At 41.1% G+C, this 22,109-nt stretch overlaps 1 protein-coding gene across 1 annotated transcript in view; it reads left to right on the top strand.

Annotated features, from left to right (window-relative positions):
- CHRND (cholinergic receptor nicotinic delta subunit) overlaps positions 1 to 22,109 on the top strand; it is a gene marked incomplete at its 3' end in the record, with an annotated part of 128,664 nt that overhangs the window by 81,959 nt on the left and 24,596 nt on the right. Inside the window, exon 14 of the mRNA XM_082250878.1 lies at positions 21,060 to 21,103. Within this exon, the coding sequence (XP_082107004.1) occupies positions 21,060 to 21,103 (44 nt within the window). The remainder of the gene's footprint in view (positions 1 to 21,059; positions 21,104 to 22,109) is intronic.

Below are 22,109 nucleotides of genomic sequence, written 5' to 3'. Positions count from 1 at the left end.
TCAGTAATTTTTTTATGGCCCACCAATTTTAGATATCTAGCGCTGATTCTCTCCTCTCTTTCTATTACTACAGTATTTATACTTGCACTGATATTTATACTGGCACTGATGTATCGATGATACACCCATTTATTGAATTGTCATTGTTTACATTATTTATTTATATGTCCTGGGTCACACCCCAACACTATTTGCACTAGATTACTTATTATTACATTTGTGAATTATTATTCACTTTTATATATTTACTTGAATTTATTTATTTTTTTATTATTCACAGTACTGGAACACTTTAATGATACACCATTAATTTTTCACTTTATGTGACTTATTGGCATTATATTTGTATATATATTTTACATTTTCTATTGCATACTCTAATACTATACACCAAGCAGTCCCTCTCCCTAGGCAGCGCCACTGACCCTTACATTTTTCCCCAAAAAAAATAATTGTGAAAAAAAAAAAAAAACAGCGTGGGGTCATCCCCCAGTTCAATACCAGGCCCTTCAGGATTTGAAGCAACACCCCACACCAAAATTTTTAAAAACAATGGCGTGTGGGTACCTCCCAAAATCTATACTGAGCATGCAGCCCGGCAGGTCAGGAAAGGGAGGGGATAAGCGAGCGCCCCCCCTCCTGAACCATACTAGGCCACATGCCCTTAAAATGGGGGGTGCTTTGGGACAGGGGGGCTCGGCCCCCCTACCTCAAAACACCTCGTCCACAGTTTGATGGGGACAAGGGCCTCTTCCTGACAACCCTGGGCAGTGGTTGGGGGGGTCTGCGGGCAGGGGGCTTATCGGAATCTAGAAGCCCCCTTTAACAAGGGAACCCCCAGATCCCGCCTTCCCCCAGGTGAATAAGTATGGGGTATATTGTACCCCTACCCATTCAGCAAAAAAATAGAAGGGTAGTGTTACAAAACTCAAGAGACAGTTTTTAACAAGTCCTTTATTAAAAATCCTTACTTCTTCTTCCAGTGTATATTTTTCCTCTTCTCTCTCAAGTAGTTTCTTCTCCCTCCGGTGTTTCCTCTCTTTTTGGTGGTTTCATCTCCCTGCAGTGTTTCTTCTCTCTCTGAGGGGGTTCCTCTCCCTCTGGTGAAGAAAAGGATGTCATCTGCTTCGTCCACTGCCATTGCCCGCTAAAAACAACAAACACAGTCTTCCTCGATCGCTGTCTGCCTTTGTTGTATCGGCTCCCACTGTCTGCCATTGCTTATATAGCCATGAGGGGTGGCCATCCAGAGACGTCACACTGAGAGCGGAGAGAATCAGCGCTAGATATCTAAAATTGGTGGACCATAAATAAATTTGGGATGTCATGCGATATCACAAGGGGCGGACTCTCCGGGTGACGTCACCGCAAGCAAAATAAAAAACAACATTTTAGCTTGTACATGATTGGATGATAGAAATTAGGCAGAGCTTCCGCTCAGATCTAGAGCAAATACATTTAAAGTGCACTTGCAGTGCACAGTATATTTGTATTTAGTAAATCAACCTCAATGTTTTCTTTTTTTTCATCACATGGGGACAAAAAGTCCCCTACGTAATGATTTGTTTGGTGACAGGTTCTTTTTACTGAGACATTCTAAAGCAGGGGTAGGCAACCTTTAAGAGATGGAGATCTACCTGGACAACATTGCAGAGATCAAAGATCACCAGGGTGTAGAGCCCCCCCTCCCCCCGCCTTTTCTTTAAAGAAATTTTGTAGCAAGCTCCCCAATAAAAAGTAAAGATAGCAGCATGAAGCTTTAAAATTATACACTTAGCCTACTTTAAAAGATAGCTTTAGTGAGAAACTCACTTTTACTAGTATGTAGGGCAGCGTACAGAGGTCAGTAGTATGTAGGGCAGTGTGCAGAGGTCAGCAGGATGTAGGGCAGTGTACAGAGGTCAGTAGGATGTAGTGCAGTGTACAGAGGTCAGTAGGATGTAGGGCAGTGTACAGAGGTCAGTGGTATGTAGGGCACTGTACAGAGATTTGTAATGTGCAGGGCTGTGTACAGAGGTCATTAGTAAGTAGGGAAGTGTACAGAGGTCAGTAGGATCTAGTTCAGTGTACAGAGGTCAATAGGATGTAGGGCAGTGTACAGAGGTCAGTAGTATATAGGGCAGCGCACAGAGGTCACTAGAGGGTACGGCAGTATACAGAGGTCAGTAGTAGTAGGTAGGGTAGTGTACAGAAGTCATTAGTATGTAGGGCAGCGTACCGTGGTCAGTAGTAGATAGGGCAATGTACAGAGGTCAGTAGTAGGTAGGACAGTGTACAGAGGTCAGTAAGAGGTAGGGCAGTGTACAGATGTCAGTAGCATATAGGGCAGTGTACAGAGGTTAGTAGGATGTAGGGCTGGGATCAGGAGGGCAAGTTATAGGGGGGTTAGGGGGGGCACGATACTGGGGAATCAGATGGCACAGTGCAAGGGTGTCAGGAGGGCATGGTACTGGAAGTTCGGGAGTATACAGTACAGGGGGATCAGGACAGCTGGGGTAAAAAGAGGAAATGACACTGGGGTGTCAGGAGGGTATGAGTTTGGGGGGGTTCTGGAGAGAATGGTACTGGGGAATCAGGAGGGCTGGGATGTTAGAAGGGCATGGTGCTAGGGGGTCAGAAGGGTATGGTATTGGGGGGGTCAGAAGCGAAGGGTACTGAAGGGTCAGGAGGGCATAGTGCTGGGGCATCAGTAAGACTGGTTGTAAGGAGGGCTGGCTGTTAGGAGGGCATAGTGCTAGGGCATCAGGAGGGCTGGGTGTCAGGAGGGCATGGTGGTGGGGCATTAGGTGGGCTGGGTGTCAGGAGGGCTGAGTGTCAGGATGGCTGGGTGTCAGGAGGGCTGTGTGTCAGAAGGGCTGAATGTTAGGATGGCTTGGTGTCAAGAGGGCTGGATGTCAGGAGGGCTGGGTGTCAGGAAGGCTGGGTGTCAGAATGGCTGTGTGTCAGGGGGGCTGGGTGTCAGGAGAGCTGAGTGTCAGGATGTCTGGGTGTCAGGATGTCTGGGTGTCAGGAGGGCTGTGTGCTGGGGAATCAGGATTGCTGGGTGTCAGGAGGGCAGGGTATCAGGAGGGCTGGGTATCAGGATGGCTTGGTGTCAGGATGGCTGGGTGTCAGGAGTGCTGCGTGTTAGGAAGGCTGGGTGTCAGGATGGCTGGCAAATCTCCCTCACCTTCACACCTGCTATCACCCACAAGCCCTTTGATTCTGGGAGGAGGGCCGTGGGGATGACCGCGGAACAGCAACAGCTCAGGTGTGTTTGCAGAAGAGCACACACCCACCCGAGCGATTCCGGAGGCTTTCCCCACACCGCAGCTGCATGTATGCAAGGGATGGGGGCTTCTTCTGCAGCCTATGATTAGGTGAGCGTGCACCTGTGCCGCTCTGGAACTCTGAAGAGAAGACCGGGTCGGCAACACTGGAATGTGTTTGCAAGCTACCTATTACCTCTCAGCGGTCAACGGGTAGCTTGCGATTGACAGGTTGCTAACCCCCGTTCTAAAGGACCCTGGATGTCTCCCCTGTGCTCCAATGAACCTAATGCAGTGCAGTTCGCACTGTATTAGATTGTCTCCTTGCCATGCTGGTCAGGGAAAGTCACTTCAAGGTCAGCAAAAAGAAGGCTAGAAGAGCAGACACATGTCCCCTTAACTCCCTCCTCTCTACCGGGGACACCTGCTATGCTGGTACACACAATCCCATTGGCTGTAGCCACCAGGAGTGTATGTAAACCAACCCCCAAGGCTGTCAGATTCGTACAATGTACAGGCCTGTCAGGGAAAAAGGGTTAAAAAAGCGTGTACATTCAAGGTATAAATTAATAATTCTACACCATTACAAAACACATATTTGGCAGCACCTTTAAAATGCAGTTCAGTTTTGGTCAGCAATCCTCAGGAACAAAGTTATTGAATTAGAAAGAGTTCAGCGAAGGGCAACAAAATTAAAGAAGTATAGTCAAAGCTATTTTGGCTATAATTCTCATATGCATCACAGGAGTGCAGTTCATTTTGCATACCTGTGACCCATTTTCAGCCAACAGCGGGCTAAAGTGTCACTCAGCTGGTCCAGGCTTGGGAGAGATACTAACTTTACAGTCGGGATCCACCCAGATGGCAGACTAAGCAGGCTCAGCTTCTCAGCATGCTGCTGGGAGACTAAGCAAGCCGCTCCTGCCCCCTCTACAGCCCAGCGCTCTAGCGAATGCTGGCAGGGCAGAGCAGAGAGCCACTGACAATCACAGCTCCCTGCAGGCTGAAGACCGAGAACTGAGCAGTCTTTCATTGCTCAGTTCTCGGTCATAGAGATGGTGGGGGACAGATGCAGCTGGGATAGGTGCTGTAGCCATCTAGGTGGGTTTGACTGTTTATTTTTTTTGAAGCCATATTTATCTTTTATTAAGGGGGATGTAGGACTTGATCTATGAGGATTAATTGTATAATTTACAGTTATTCACTCTGGAGAAGGTGACTTCAGTAACTGTGATAAATGGGTTTACTTTAAGGTTGCAGAAGAAGACACACAACCACGATCTGAGGATAGAAGAAAGGAAATGTATCCTTAGATTACCGAAGAGGTTTCTTTGCTGTCAGAGCAGTTAAAATGTGGAACTCCCTTCTCCAGAACGTGGTACTAGCTGAGAGTGTCAACAACGTAAACATTTTTTGGAAGTATTCCTCAGGAAGCAGAATTTATAGAGCTGTGGGAATTGCTAGCGAATAAAAATCACACAAAAATACACACATATAGGTTGAATTTGAGGGACCTGTGTCTTTTTCAACCTCATAAACTATATAACTATGTAACTATCATAAAAAGTCACCAAGAAATGAGATATCGCAAAAGGATCATTCATGGATGGCAACCACCATATATTCTCATTTCATGTATCCTTTTAGGTAGTATTGGAAAAGCAAAACTTCAGGTAAAAGGTCCTGACAGAGTAAGGTGTCAAAATATTTCTGCCTGTGAAAACACTGATTGAAGGATCTTGCTGATTTATTACCCACTCCTCCTTCCCTGCTAGACAGCTGCACACCTACTGGTATTTATGGTTATTTTTTGGCAGCTGGGATTAAATTCCCTCGCCCACATAACATTCATGTGTGTGACTGGCAAACAGCGTGTAAAAACAGAGCTAAATACTGAAGCGGCAGACAGTGAATCATTTACTAGGAACATGGTGTCCTGAGCTCATTCTACAGCATCTTCCTTATAATTCATGCTGATCTATTATGACAAATGTTTATAAGTCTGTGCACATTCGAACAGCGACAGCAAGTTGAGAAAAATTATGCCTTTTTTTTCCTTTAAAAAACAGCTGGATGAAAACAAAAAACAATTGGGCACATCAAATGTACAAGCATACATACATATAGAATAGAACTCTATTCAGCTCAGTAAAGTTATGCCAGCAGTGGCTTTAAATAGGCAGTTTGTCGTAGCATTTGTGAGCTTGGCCTTTTTGCGCATGCTGTAATGTGCATAGGGATCCTGAAATAAGCAGCCTATCAAAGTTCAATTGAACCAATGCTCTAATGGGCCATACTCACTCGACAATTGTCTTTAGATTTTTTCCTTTAGATTTACCAATAACCATAAAATATGGGGTCAAATCTAAACACTTTCAATTTGTATGCAATCAGGCCGGCCCTTGCACTACATAGTTGAAGGTAAATCTAAAGGAAATCTAACAACAAAAGTTGTATAGTGTGTATCCAGCTTTAGACACACAGCCCCCCTGGCAATTGTCAGGCTTCTCATTTTTTTGCTCGAGATGCATGGATAAGCATTTATAAAGTAACAAAAAGCAAAATATAAATGATTCTCAAACTGAGCCAAACTGGCTTCAAATACCTATGTACACAGTGCCTTTTCTTAAAGGGAATGTATTGTATTTTTGTACATATTTTATTTCAATATTATGGCTGGGGCTAAAATTTACAATTCCAAAATATTATTTTTTTATCGTAAAACGAGGGACACCAGAATGTAAAATTTAGACATTTGGGGTATACTGTTCCTTTCAGGAGGTTTAGACACTTGTAAAAAAAAAAACAAAAAAACAGTCAAGTCAGCATCCAAATGACTCCACCTCCTAACAAACAGAAGTCAAATAAAATAACCATATATACAATATGTGCAAAACAAGGAACATGGGTAAGCAGAATAAACTGGGGATGTAGAGAACAGAAGAAGAAACCAGGACTGGGATCAGGAACAAGGGGAGCAGGGTACAGGATGCAGGGTAGAAGCAAGATCAAGATCAGGAGCAAGATACAGTATCTCACAAAAAAGAGTACACCTTGTAAATATTTTATTATATCTTTGTATGTGACAACACTGAAGGAATGAAACTTTGCTACAATGTAAAGTAGTGAGTGTAAATTTGCTGTCCCCTCAAAATAACCCCCCCCCTCCCCCCGCTGTCATGTGCCTCATTCGTGTTACAAGGTCTCAGGTGTAAATGGGGAGCAGGTGTGTTAAATTTGGTGTTATCGCTCTCACTCTCTCATACTGGTCACTGGAAGTTCAACATGGCATCTCATGGCAAAGAACTCTCTGAGGATCTGAACAAAAAGAATTGTTGCTCTACATAAAGATGGCATAGGCTATAGGAAGATTGTCAAGACCCTGAAACTGAGCTGCAGCACGTTGGCCAAGACCATACAGCGGTTTAATAGGACAGTTTCCATTTAGAACAGGCCTCGACAACCAAAGAAGTTTAGTGCACATGCTCAGCGTCATATCCAGAGGTTGTCTTCAGGAAATAGTTGTATGAGTGCTGCCAGCATTGGTGCAGAGGTTGAAGGGGTGGGGGGCAAGCCTATCAGGACTCAGACCATACGCCACACACTGCATCAAATCAGTCTGCGAGGCTGTTGTCCCAGAAGGAAGCTTCCTCTAAAGATGATGCACAAAAAAGCCCGCAAACAGTTGGCTGAAGACAATCAGGATTACTGGAACCATGTCCCTTGGTCTGATGAGACCAAGATAAACTTATTTGGTTCAGATGGTGTCAAGTCTGTGGCAGCAACCAGGTGAAGAGTACAAAGACTAGTGTGTCTTGCCTACAGTCAAGCATGGTGGTGGGAGTCTCATGGTCTGGGGCTGCATGAGTGCTGCCGGCACTGGGGAGCTACAGTTCATTGAGGGAACCATGAATGGCAACATGTACTGTGACATATGGGGCCGCAGGGCAGTATTCCAACATGATAACGACCCCAAACACACCTCCAAGATGACCACTGCCTTGCTATAGAAGCTGAGGGTAAAGGTGATGGACTGGCCAAGCATGTTTCCAAACCTAAACCCTATTAAGCATCTGTGGGGCATCCTCAAACGGAAGGTAGAGGAGCACAAGGTCTCTGACATCCACCAGCTCTGTGATGTCGTAATGGAGGGGGGGGAAGAGGACTCCAGTGGCAACCTGTGATGCTCTGGTGAACTCCATGCCCAAGAGGGTTAAGGCAGTGCTGGAAAATAATTGTGGCCACACAGAATATTGACACTTCTGGCCTAATTTGGACATTTTCACTTAGGGGTGTACTCACTTTTGTTGCCAGGGGTTTGGAACATTAATGGCTGTGTGTTGAGTTTTTTTGAGGTGGGCAGCAAATTTACACTGTTATACAAGCAGTACACTCAGTACAGAAGGGCAACAAAAATAATTAGGGGAATGGAGGACATCAGCTATGAGGAAAGACTACAAGCACTGGACCTATTCTCTCTGGAGAAGAGACGATTGAGGGGGGATATGATATCAATGTACAAATACTGTACTGGTGACCCTAGCATAAGGAACAAACTATTTAGAGAAAGGGAATACAATAAGACACATGGCCACTCACTAAAACTAGAGGAAAGGTGGTTTAACCTTAAAATACTAACTAAGAAAAACTCACTACTTTACATTGTAGCAAAGTGTCATTTCTTCAGAGTTGTCACATGAAAAGATATAATAAAATATTTACAAAAATGTGAGGGGTGTACTCACTTTTGTGAGATACTATAAATGGGATAAAGTATCTGGGAGCAAGCAAGACCCAACACTGGCACACTGTGCAATAGCAGAGGAGAACCTATATACCCTCCCAGCAACCAGCATCAGGTAAAGACTAATTACTAGAGACAGTTGGCTCTTGGGAGACACCTGCTGATGAATATTGGAACTGCAACCTCTCGCTCTGGGAAGCACAGAGCCACCAGCAGGTGATTCATGTCCTGACAGGTAGCTATTTCACAGTTGATTCCATTGAGTACCATTTTCTAGAACAATTCCCACTTCCACCATCTTATTGTACTAGCTAAGGCTAAGGGAAAAGAGGACTGACACTGTCAGCTAGGTGAAGTTTTGTGGCCACGCTGGTGCCAGCTAGAAAAACCAAATTCCTATTGCTGCTCCTTTGTGGGCATCTGTTCTCCTGTCATGCTCCTCTGCCAGCTTTCAGTGATTTAGTCATCCCCAGCCATTTACTGCTCTCCTCAGTGTCAGTTGCTCTGGGTTAGTTGGCCTAGTGCTTTGTCTTTTCCAGAACTACTGGACCTCCATCTTTAGGTGTGCCTAAGGCCCCTATTACCACCTCTGATTCAGATTCCTCACTGAAGAGCCTGAATTTCAGCAAGTTCCATATGACTCAGATTTGCAAGGGGTTCTTGATAATCTAGGTAGTGCATTGTGTTGAACACTGCAGTTAAAGGATCAGCTTGTTGTTCCAGGCATAGGATATTTTAAAGCTATTGTGACTGCAAGGACCTTCCCACAACACTCAGTATGTCCTGTATACTGTATAAGGACTTGAAACAACCTGTGAAATTATGTCTTCCTTCAGACAATGGGAAGGAGCTCTTTCCCTTTAAAAGTTTAATTATTGATAAGCGTTCTTTGCCCACTTATCATCCACCTTAACAAACATGCTATCCAATGGGTTGATGATGTTCTTACTTTTAGGCATTTCACTGAAAATCAGCTGGATTGCCTATTTAGATCTGTCTGAGTTATCTGCAGTAACTGTATGTAGCACCCTCCTAGGTAGGTGCTAGGAAAAGCATATTGTGGCCCTCTGCTTATCAGGGGGGGCTGATCATTCAGCTAGGCTGTCATGTGTTTCCAGGTGTGTCTGTTGAGTCTGGAGAGTCTCCCCACTGTGTCCAATGAGGGCTCTTATTGGACAGTGGAGGAAACCTAGCCAATAGCAAACCAGGGCTTGTATCTACCCCAAAGGGCGATGTCTGCCGCAATGCACCCTGGGATGGGGTATAAGTCTGAGGGGAGCACATGACAGAGCGTCTTTGGCGGGAAGCAGAGTTCCAGGAGGAGGCTGACAGCTGTCACTCCTCCTGTCAGAAGAAGCAAGTGTGTCCTAGGTGGTCAGCCTAGAGGACCGGAGGTTGAGCTGGGCTGCAGGAAGGGATTCAGAGTGCTGTGGACCGAGTGGAGCTGCTGGGCAGAAGTTTCCAGGAAAAACAGTGTTGTGAGTACTCAAAACTGGCCAGGGATCTGCCTAGGATAGGGGACCACTCCAGAAGGTCAAAGGGATCTGGGAGCTAGCTAACCAGTAGAGAGGTTTAGAGAAAGGGGGTTCCTGTGTCTAAATCCTGAAGAGAAGTGGGAGAAAGGGGGCGCCAGTGTGGGTCCTGAAGTGTTCAGCAGCGCAGCAGTGTATACAGATAGCTACCTCAGCAAGGAGTGCTTAAGGGAGCTTAAAGAGGACTTCTTTATGCAGAAAAGCAGTCACAAGTCAGTTCAGAATTAACAGGCATCAGGCCAGCATTAACCAGCATTAACTGGCGTTGACTGGCATCCTTCCAGCGTCAAGTGAGCACAAATCAGCATTTTTCAAGTGTCTCCGCCAAGTTGTACATAGTTGAGCCAAAGGAGTATCCCACTTATCCCTTCTCCTAACTAAGTTACAAAATAAATACAAAACCCAAAGATACTGGACTGGTCCTTGTCTCAGTGCTCACACTTGGAGAAACATGCACAAAGGTACTTTTGTTGAGCCTGGTGACCCAGGGGGACCCATATCCAGCAAAATGGCTGGAAATGATGCTACATGTCCATCCCCTATTGTCAGTGACTCAGATTTCTGAATCCATCTCATGGTGGTACAAATCTCTTAAAGGACAAATTCTTGTGGCCTACAGCTTTTAGATCAAATGTGTTGAGCACTGTGGTTAAGCCCTGATAGTCTTTTGCAAGCATCTAAGTTTGTGTCTCGCATAGGTGTAATGCCTGATCAGGTGCATAGCTCAGTAACTACTTACTTTTGACAGCATTGGATATGGAATTATTGTGCGTTTCTTTCCTTCCTACATTTAAAGTATTGCTTCCAGACCTCCTCATCTGAGTGAGGGCCCTGCATACAAGTACACTTCTTTCTTCCCTGTAAGAAAGTATCTATCCCAATAAGTTCTGTACCTTCCTGAAACATCAGTAAGCAGGACACTGTTACCCAGTTGAAGAGTTCCTTTAAGTGTGATAGTAAAATAACTTTGTGGGACCTATTTACTGGAACATAGATCCTCTTCCTACTCTTTGTCAGATTATTTATTGAATGGATTATTATCCATAGATCTTCTGCATGGGATCCTACCCTTTACAGGGCTTAGTTTACTGATTCTTGGAATCATATTTATCCTCCCTCTTAGATTGTAAGCTCTAACGAGTGGGGCCTTCTGATTCCTACTGTATTAAAGTGTATTGTATTTGTACTGTCTACCCTCAAGTTGTAAAGCGCTGCGTAAACTGTCGGCGCTATATAAATCCTATATAATAATATTTAAAGATTGATCAGGTAGATTGTAGTGTAGCCACCACACCCCTAAAACACCTCTGAGTGAGGGTTGAGGAACTCCTCGATTTGATTTCCTTGTATGCCAATTTGCTTTACAATATATCTTCTCCCTACTTCTAGATTCCCTCTAAGAGGGCCGTCATATCCATGCATATTTCTTTGAGAGATTAATAATTTATCTCGTAACATCTTTCATATTATGAATCTCCTTCCTCCTGCAATCCATGTTTAGGGGGTCTCTATATGCTAACTGGTGTTTTAATGGTATGGACATGCCTTGTTTGTCAAACTTAGTTTTACTTGAAGTAAAGGGTCAGATATTTCAGGCTTTAGCCTTTACCCATTTTTTTTTATACCACCTTAGCTGTTGGTCTTAGCTGTTAGTTCAGGGCCCATCATTCATCAGGTAGTGTTTTCTCCCTAGTAGTAAATTCCTGTTCTGCACTGCTCTGGAATACCAAGACCTCTGAGTCCTTCCTTGGTCATGGCCAATTTCAAACTTTCTTTGCCTCTTTCTCATCTAACCTTTGTTCAGATATTGATCCCTTTAATAAGATTACTACATCTGTTAAATCTCTTAATAGCTATGTCCCACCACTCAGGTGGACTACTTTTTAATGTCCCAAGGAATTACTACATTTCTGTGTCCCTTAATGGACGATAAAGACAATAAAGCTTTTGTACTTATTAGAAAATATTTTTATTTAATCAAATCCATCTATTTAATTCTTATGTTCTGTCTGCTCAAAAAAACATGATGGTTGGAAGTGGGGTTATGCAGTATAACCCAAATATCTAAGAATTACTGCATTCCTGTGACCCTCAACGGACTTCAAGAAAAATATTTTACACAGAGTACAACCATTTTCTTTTCTTTTTCTTTTTTTTTTTGTCAAGTAAATATAAAATGTTGCATATTCATTTGCAAAATAATATCTCATACTGTCCTTCTCAGTGATAAGGTGTAGGCGTAGGCTCGTTTTTCTGAGATTCTCTATTGTCTTACTTCTAGTTGAAAAAAAGTTTGTTGTTTAGAGAGCTCAATAGCTCAAGCTGAAAATTAAGTGATAGTCAGATCAGTGGCTTTTCCTTCTATCATCCACTCCCTCTAAAAACCTCAATCTGAGGTTTTATTGAGAGACATCTACCTTGGAAAAAAAAAAAAAAACATTAAAACTAAACAATAAAATAAGACTAAATAAAAAAATGTATAATTCCCATTTAAATTGGTGATTTGTAAAAAAAAAAACTCTTAGTAAAAGCATGGCTGGCCAAAAGAATCTGTTTTATTAAAACATGTTGTGTTTGCTCTTACATCATCACATAATACATTTGTTTAAACTGTTGGTAAATTTCCATATGCAAAGCCCAAAAACAAAACTATCTCTCAGTCTCAATCTGCCTTATTCATGGCCTAGCTATACTCATAACTGTCAAATCTCCAGTCATTCAGCTGCAATCGGGGGATGTTTTAGGACATTTGGAACTGCTGACCTGCTGTAGTACCTAAATAATTCTTAAATACATTCTGGACTGTTCTGAATCTAATAAACACTGGATCTAAGATCGCACTCTATAAAAAAACACGGTATTAGAGGAGCTCTGTCCCAATCCAAGTCAGATCAGCATCTCAACTGTGACATGCGACTTGTGCTCAGAGGCAATGTAGCACTGCAAAATGTATTGAAAAAAAAAACCCAAATCCATACCAGACCCAAGCTGCACTTATCTCTTATTAAGTCAGATCCTGATGTTTAACCACTTGCTGACCAGCCGCTGCAGCTATACGGCAGAAGGTTGGCAGGCTCCGGCGAAATTACGTACCTGTACATCGCTTCGCTGCAGCGATCGTGGGGGCACGCGCGCGCCCATTCACCAGCGGGGAAGCTGATCCATGAGCCCAGTAGCTGCGATTGCAGCCAGGTACCTGCGATCGCTCCCCGTGGAGACATGACAACAGTCTGCTGTTGTAAACACGGCAGATCGTTGTTTTGTCAGCAATCAACACAGGGCTCCTGTGTTCCTCCTCATTTAGGAACGCAGGTCCCTGTGTTGACTCTATAAGCCCCCCCTCACAGTTAGAAAACATCCCCTAGGCATATATTTCACCCTTTTATCGCCCCTGGTGTTAACCCCTCCCCTGCCAGTGTCATTAGTACAGTAACAGTGCATATTTTTACCACTGATTACTGTAGTAATGTCACTGGTCCCCCCAAAAGTGTCAAAAATGTCAGTTAGGTGTCCGCCGCAATGTCACAGTCCGACTAAAAATCGCTGATCACCGCCATTACTAGTAAATAAATAAATAAATAAAAATTTCAAAAATCTTTCCCCTAGTTTGTAGATGCGATAACTTTTGTGCAAACCAATCAAAATACGCTTATTGGGGTTTTTTTTTTTACCAAACATATGTAGCAGAATACAAATTGGCCTAAAATGATAAAAAAATTGATTTTTACATATTTTTAATTTGGAATGTTATATACCAGAAAGTGAAAAATATTGTTGGTTTTTTTTTTTTTTCAGAATTATCGCTCTTTTTTTGTTTATACCTCAAAAAATAAAAATCGCAGAGGTGATCAAATACCACCAAAAGAAAGCTCTATTTGTGGGGAAAAAAAGGGCATCAATTTTATTTGGGTACAGCATCTTCCGGTCCAGAAGTGGTTAAAGTCTGACCGATTTCCTACCAATGTTGCAGGGCAAAGTCGGTTAGGAAGTCGTGGGACTTTGATGTCGGAGCAGAGTGAACCCAGCCCTATAGAGTCCCTTTAACTTTTTCTATTGAGTCACTGAATGTCATAAGTAAAATACCAGTGCTGCTTTCACAAGGCATTCGCCTATTCTGGAGACTGGGGGGGCTCCAGCTGATAACTGGAAGCTCTCATCAAGTGTAAAGGGAAGTCTAATTTCGGCAAGACTGAGTGACACACATTATTCTGAAGCAAACAGATGGCTTGTGAAGACAAACACTTCTAACATCAGCTGTCTACTCAGGCATAACATGTGCCTGTGAGTTAACCCTTTTCTGGGGCATGTGATGCCAGTGGAACACTGGCCATTAAATGAAATGGCCTTTTTTTTCAGCTTATGCTTTATGTTACTGTATGAGCTGAGAAATGAAAATCACAGTACACAGTAATAAATAGGGATGCACCAATACCAGTTTTTTTAACCACTTTAAGACCGGAAGATTTGACCCCCCCTTTCTGACCAGGCCCTATTTTGCGATTCGCCACTGCGTTACTTTAACGGACAATTGCGCGGTCGTGCGACGCTGTACCCAAATAAAATTGACGCCCTTTTTTCCCCACAAATAGAGCTTTCTTTTGGTGGTATTTGATCACCTATGGGATTTTTACACTATAAACAAAAAAAGAGCGACAATTGAAAAGAAAAAACAATATTTTTTCACATTCTGCTATATAACATTCCCAAAAAAAATTAAAAATCAAAATTTTTTAACATTTTAGGCCAATTTGTTTTCTGCTACATATTTTTGGTAAAAAAAATCGCAATAAGCGTATTTTGATTGGTTTGCGCAAAAGTTATCGCGTTTACTAACTATGGGAAAGATTTATGTCATTTTTATTGTTTTTTTTTTTACTAGTAATGGTGGCGATCTGTGATTTTTTGCGGGACTGCAACATTGCGGCGGACAGATCAGACCCCCTAACTGACATTTTTGACACTTTTGGGGGGACCAGTGACATTACTATAGTAATCAGTGCTAAATATATGCACTGTTACTGTAATAATGACACTGGCAGGGAAGGGGTTAACACTGTGGGTGATCAAAGGGTTAAATGTGAGCCTCATGCTTATTGACGTGTGTGTGGGGGGGGTTCCTTTGACACAGACAGAGATCGCAGGTTCAGCTATGCTGAAGCTAGTGATTTTTTCCTGTCTGTCACTGAGAAGATCCGCAGGGGAGGAACAGTGATTGTAAGAAAAAAAGTTTAACCAGTAAAGGGTTAATATTTAACTTCTTTCAGGCTTAGGTAAGAGAGGTGCCTCTAAGTGTAGCAATATGGTTACATTTAATGAAGGTACAACATTTAGCAACTCACATGGTTGATGTTTAAACCTGGCATATCTAAGTATGCATCTAAAGTAAATCTGTCCACATAGACCGTCCTCTGCACCGCCGGCTCTCATATATATACAAGTATATATAAATATATATATATATATATATATATATATAGTGCCTTGCGTAAGTATTCGGCCCCCTTGAACTTTGCGACCTTTTGCCACATTTCAGGCTTCAAACAAAGATATAAAACTGTAATTTTTTGTGAAGAATCAACAACAAGTGGGACACAATCATGAAGTGGAACGAAATTTATTGGATATTTCAAACTTTGTTAACAAATAAAAAACTGAAAAATTGGGCGTGCATTATTATTCAGCCCCTTTACTTTCAGTGCAGCAAACTCTCTCCAGAAGTTCAGTGAGGATATCTGAATGATCCAATGTTGACCTGAAATGACTAATGATGATAAATAGAATCCACCTGTGTTTAATCAAGTCTCCGTATAAATGCACCTGCACTGTGATAGTCTCAGAGGTCAGTTTAAAGAGCAGAGAGCATCATGAAGAACAAGGAACACACCAGGCAGGTCCGAGATACTGTTGTGGAGAAGTTTAAAGCCGGATTTGGATACAAAAAGATTTCCCAAGCTTTAAACATCCCAAGGAGCACTGTGCAAGCAATAATATTGAAATGGAAGAAGTATCAGACCACTGCAAATCAACGAAAACCTGGCCGTCCCTCTAAACTTTCAGCTCATACAAGGAGAAGACTGATCAGAGATGCAGCCAAGAGGCCCATGATCACTCTGGGTGAACTGCAGAGATCTACAGCTGAGGTGGGAGACTCTGTCCATAGGACAACAATCAGTGGTATACTGCACAAATCTGGCCTTTATGGAAGAGTGGCAAGAAGAAAGCCATTTCTAAAGATATCCATAAAAGTGTTGTTTAATGTTTGCCACAAGCCACCTGGGAGAGACACCAAACATGTGGAAGAAGGTGCTCTGGTCAGATGAAACAAAAATCAAACTTTTTGGTAACAATGCAAAACATTATGTTTGGCGTAAAAGCAACACAGCTCATCACCCTGAACACACCATCCCCACTGTCAAACATGGTGGTGGCAGCATCATGGTTTGGGCCTGCTTTTCTTCAGCAGGGACAGGGAAGATGGTTAAAATTGATGGGAAGATGGATGGAGCCAAATACAGGACCATTCTGGAAGAAAACCTGATGAAGTCTGCAAAAGACCTGAGACTGGGACGGAGATTTGTCTTCCAACAAGACAATGATCCAAAACATAAAGCAAAATCTACAATGGAATGGTTCACAAATAAACATATCCAGGTGTTAGAATGGCCAAGTCAAAGTCCAGACCTGAATCCAATCGAGAATCTGTGGAAAGAACTGAAAACTGCTGTTCACAAACGCTCTCCATCCAACCTCACTGAGCTTGAGCTGTTTTGCAAGGAGGAATGTGCAAAAATTTCAGTCTCTGGATGTGCAAAACTGATAGAGACATACCCCAAGCGACTTACAGCTGTAATCGCAGCAAAAGGTGGCGCTACAAAGTATTAACTTAAGGGGGCTGAATAATTTTGCAAGCCCAATTTTTCAGTTTTTTATTTGTTAAAAAAGTTTGAAATATCCAATAAATTTCGTTCCACTTTCGCAAGGCACTGTATATATATATATATATATATATAGATAGATATATATATATATATATCTATATATATATATATATATATATGGAAAAGTTTTTTCATACAGCCAGCTGGACACCAAGAAAATATACTTATCTGATGTAGCCACTGCAACTAAGGACTGGCTTACATCGTGGATGGAACATTTATGCTGATCTCATTGGGAAAGCCACCTAACCCTATCTGAAGCAGAAGGGAGCAGCGTCATACTTATACCAGTGGTTTCCAAGTCCATTCTTTGCATTATTTTGGTAAGAGGCCATTGTTGTCTATGCACCAGGTGTTTATTAAAAGGTTGAAGGTGAACATCACGTGAAGAGTGCACTTTTGAAACACAGTGGATCTATCTATTTCACTTATCTATTTTCTGCTGGGTAAGGAGGAAATTCATCAGGTGGAGGGACATCACTGTCATCTATTGATTTCGTTGGATTTCTTTCACACCACCATTTAAATCATTTGATCACAGACTGAAGAGTTTTTCATCACTTTGGACTGTTTGACGATTCTTTTGTTTGTGCACCTGTCACAACAGATATTCATTTAATTCATTTTTTTTAATATATATATATATCACTGTTGGTTCATTTACACCACAGCACTAGTAGATTGCATAATTTTGTATGTACACCTATTTTGAATTAGCGCACCACCTTCATTTATTTATTCATCCATTTATATTTCTGGTAGCAGCTTTTCACCTATCAGCGCACCCCTTTTCTTATATATACAGTGCCTTGCGAAAGTATTTGGTCCCCTTGAACTTTTCGACCTTTTGCCACATTTAAGGCTTCAAACATAAAGATATAAAACTGTAATTTTTTGTGAAGAATCGACAACAAGTGGGACACAATCATGAAGTGGAACGAAATTTATTGGATATTTCAAACTTTTTTAACAAATAAAAAACTGAAAAATTGGGCGTGCAAAATTATTCAGCCCCCTTAAGTTAATACTTTGTAGCACCACCTTTTGCTGCGATTACAGCTGTAAGTCGCTTGGGGTATGTCTCTATCAGTTTTGCACATAGAGAGACTGAAAGTTTTGCCCATTTCTCCTTGCAAAACAGCTCGAGCTCAGTGAGGTTGGATGGAGAGCGTTTGTGAACAGCAGTTTTCAGTTCTTTCCACAGATTCTCGATTGGATTCAGGTCTGGACTTTGACTTAGCCATTCTAACACCTGGATATGTTTATTTGTGAACCATTCCATTGTAGATTTTGCTTTATGTTTTGGATCATTTTCTTGTTGGAAGACAAATCTCTGTCCCAGTCTCAGGTCTTTTGCAGACTCCATCAGGTTTTCTTCCAGAATGGTCCTGTATTTGGCTCCATCCATCTTCCCATCAAATTTGACCATCTTCCCTGTCCCTGCTGAAGAAAAGCAGGCCCAAACCATGATTCTGCCACCACCATGTTGGACAGTGGGGATGGTGTGTTCAGGGTGATGAGCTGTGTTGCTTTTACGCCAAACATAACGTTTTGCATTGTTGCCAAAAAGTTTGATTTTGGTTTCATCTGACCAGAGCACCTTCTTCCACATGTTTGGTGTGTCTCCCAGGTGGCTTGTGGCAAACTTTAAACTACACTTTTTATGGATATCTTTAAGAAATGGCTTTCCTCTTGCCACTCTTACATAAAGGCCAGATTTGTGCAGTATACGACTGATTGTTGTCCTATGGACAGAGTCTCCCACCTCAGCTGTAGATCTCTGCAGTTCATCCAGAGTGATCATGGGCCTCTTGGCTGCATCCCTGATCAGTCTTCTCCTTGTATGAGCTGAAAGTTTAGAGGGACGGCCAGGTCTTCGTAGATTTGCAGTGGTCTGATACTCCTTCCATTTCAATATTATCGCTTGCACAGTGCTCCTTGGGATGTTTAAAGCTTGGAAATCTTTTTGTATCCAAATCGGGCTTTAAACTTCTCCACAACAGTATCTCGGACCTGGCTGGTGTGTTCCTTGTTCTTCATGATGCTCTCTGAGCTTTAAACAGACCTCTGAGACTTGCATTTATACAGAGACTTGATTACACACAGGTGGATTCTATTTATCATCATTAGTCATTTAGGTCAACATTGGATCATTCAGAGATCCTCACTGAACTTCTGGAGAGAGTTTGCTGCACTGAAAGTAAAGGGGCTGAATAATTTTGCACGCCCAATTTTTCAGTTTTTTATTTGTTAAAAGGGAAGTAACCCCTCCTCTGACACTTGTACCTATAGGTAAGCCTATGAAAAGGCTTACCTATAGGTACTGTAAATATCTCCTAAACATGTACCTTTTAGGAGATATTTACCTTACATGCATCCAGTGACGTCACTGGCGCAGGCGCTCTGAAGGAACGGCCGCTGATGCCATTCCTTCAGAGCTCCGTGCCGTGACTGTCGGCTCCCGCGCGCGTGCATGGGAGTGACGTCACCGCGGATCCGGCCAATCAGACGGCCGGATGCCGCGATCCCGGAAGACAGGCGACTGATTATGTCGCCCATCATACAGGTAAGCGGGCGGCACGGCGGGGGCTCGTTCTAAGGTAAGTATTTCATAATGAGCTAGTATGCGATGCATACTAGCTCATTATGTGTTTCTCTTTCAGGTTGAAAGAAAAAAAAAATTTGAATGGGTTTACAACCTCTTTAACAAAGTTTGAAATATCCAAAAAATTTTGTTCCACTTCATGATTGTGTACCACTTGTTGTTGATTCTTCACAAAAAATTACAGTTTTATATCTTTATGTTTGAAGCCTGAAATGTGGCAAAAGGTCGAAAAGTTCAAGGGGGCCCGAATACTTTCGCATGGCGCTGTATAATTTTTTTTTTTATTGATTATGATGTTGACTACAAAAAAATTATTTTAAAATGTTGACTAAAAGAATAATATTTAAAAAAACATATTTTTCTTTTTTAGTCAGGTAAAAATAAAAATGTTACAAAATAAATATTTCATGTTTGCTATTTCCAACCAGCAAGTGATGCTTTAGGCTCATGTTCATGTATAGTCTGCTCCACTTACCCACATGCCACAGCTTTTCTCTTTCTTTAGGAAACCTATGAGAAACTAGTGTCATGTGTGCATCTTTATTAATGTTTACCTGTACAATAAAATTGTATATAAATGGTAAGAGGAAAAAGAAACATTAGCCTAAAAAAAATATGTAAGCATAAACCCCAAAACCATTACAGTTTCACTGGCTTCCACCCAAACTGACCCTTAACTGTGATTATATGATTATAGGATGAATGAAAGAACTGTAATTACAGACTCATGTAAATGGTTCAGTATTCTCCGTAAAGTGCTGAAGAATAATTTGGTGCTGTATAAAGGCGTGCAACACCTAAAACACTTAAAAATAAAAAGATCAGCTAACAATTACAGCTTAGATTTGCATATATGGCAATTAGGAATTTTGTTTTTTACTTTTACAGGCCTGCAATTAATACAAGAAGTTCTTGGTGACAATTTCTAAAAGTACGTGAATTGACAGTACAAAGAAATGGAAATAGGAGAGTTTTTAGACACCTATCAGACATTTTACCTTGTTTTCAAAGCTGGATTTGAAAAAATGTCACCCAAAATCTGATGTGTTTGCATGGATAAAATGTCCACAAAAAATGTCCACATTCCAATCTCTCGGCTTCTTCAAATGAGCCCAACTGTCTTCAGTGAAATCATTTTTACCTGTAATTCAAATGTGTGTGTTGTACAGATTACCTGCATTGGCAGGTGTAAGATCAATTCTCTATAATAAAATGTGTCAATAAATGTGTCATACTAATCATTATACAACAACAGCTACAGGAAGATATGTATACTGCTCAAGGATAGTGGCTGGACTGGTTCATTGCACTCTGGAAAATCAGTCAGAGTAGGGAATAAATCACTGCATCCTGCAGCTTGGAATGTAAAAAAATATTCTTTTCTTTTTCTGACATATAAAAGCAGTTTATTAAGTTAACAAAGTCTTATTTATTAATGTCATTTAAAAATATTAAAAGGACAACTTATAAACTAAAATATGCAACATGTATATATTTTTACACAAGTCATTCTGTAATAAAATGCCATTAAAAATATCTTTTTCAGTCTCTGCCATGTAATTCAAACTTAGATTTATTGTAATCAAATTTAAAATGGTTAGTTTGTACATAATTTTTCAAATAAATACTCCAACCATTTTCACAATTTATATAGTTAAAAATATTTTTTTCTTGTTATATATGTTTTTTTGTATATTTATGTATTTATTGTCTATTCATTTGCATAGACCATAATACTGTATTGAGTGCCGTGCCCATTTCTTGTAATACAATGCAGCCCTCTGCTGTCAGCACAAGCTCTTAGTTACTTTCTGGTCCAATTGTCCAGTAATGCAGGACATTGTTATTTCCCTTTGTCATCTTTGGTATCAACAGCTGACTATTCCTAGGACAGCTGGTGATAGGGTCCCAGTGGCCTGGTCAGTCCCTAAAATAACCATTCCAGACATTGTACGGAGGTTTAATCCACTCAACACATAAGGCATGAGTTAGAAGCATGGACAACATGTTGCTGCTCCTCTTTCTGTACTTCACAGGTAGGAACCTTACCTGAATTGTACCTGCAATGCTCCTATGTCTTACTTACATGTATGTTTGTGATTACAGATCAAAGATGAAGCATCAAATACAATATGTCTGCTAAATTAAGATGATATTACAAGAAACAATGACAATTTTAAAGTACAGCCAAACATGTTAACTTCTCAATACTTTAGAGCAGCCAGGTTAATAAGAAAGATTGACACTAATGCTGGATATTGCTATTCCACTTTTCACATTCTTGATTCTCTAATCATATTTAATCTGGTTTTATTGAGTTTTTTAGCAAAATAATTTAAAATTTTCAAGACAATGGAGATTTAACATTGATACAAAGAGCCAGTGTAAATAATTAGTAGCGAAACTGAACAAAGTTTACATATCCACTGTATGTGAAGTCAACTGGTATGCCATATGGCTGAATAACCTGATTCTCTAATAATATGAGAAAATTAGACTAGTAACCAATAAAATATAACTTACTAATACAACTGCAAGCATGATGTTCACTGCATTACTGTCCAGACATTTACAACTGCAGGGTAGCCATTGTATATTTCAGGTAAACAAAGATTGATTTTACTTATTCCATTCATATTCTTATAGTAAAACCAATTACAATAAACATGATTTCACCTATATCTTCATTTTTAATTACGTTTACTGCATATGTTAAGGAATAAATTATTTTTTTATTTACATGCACAAACAGGTAGAATTTTTTTTAAAAATTGCAGTATGTGCACATAGCAATTGTACAGTCCTACATAAATATTCCTTGTGTTTTTATGGTAGTAAAGTCTTAATTGTGAAGAGTGAAAGCATTGCTAAATATTGACATGAATTCAAATTCAATTTTTTTGTTGAATTGTATATAAAAACATAATGTAGTTTTTATTTATCATATGAGCAGCATTTTCTGTAGGACATTACAAGTTCTTACATGCCCAGTCAGCCAGCTGTCAGCTGGTCACAAACGATCAGTTGGCATCAAAATATTTA

This window comes from Pelophylax lessonae (genome assembly GCF_965119305.1).
Source record: "Pelophylax lessonae genome assembly, chromosome: 3".
In the NCBI taxonomy this organism is placed as follows: domain Eukaryota; kingdom Metazoa; phylum Chordata; class Amphibia; order Anura; family Ranidae; genus Pelophylax; species Pelophylax lessonae.
The sequence above is the reverse complement of the archived record's forward strand: the minus strand, read 5'-3'. Positions and strand labels throughout refer to the sequence as shown.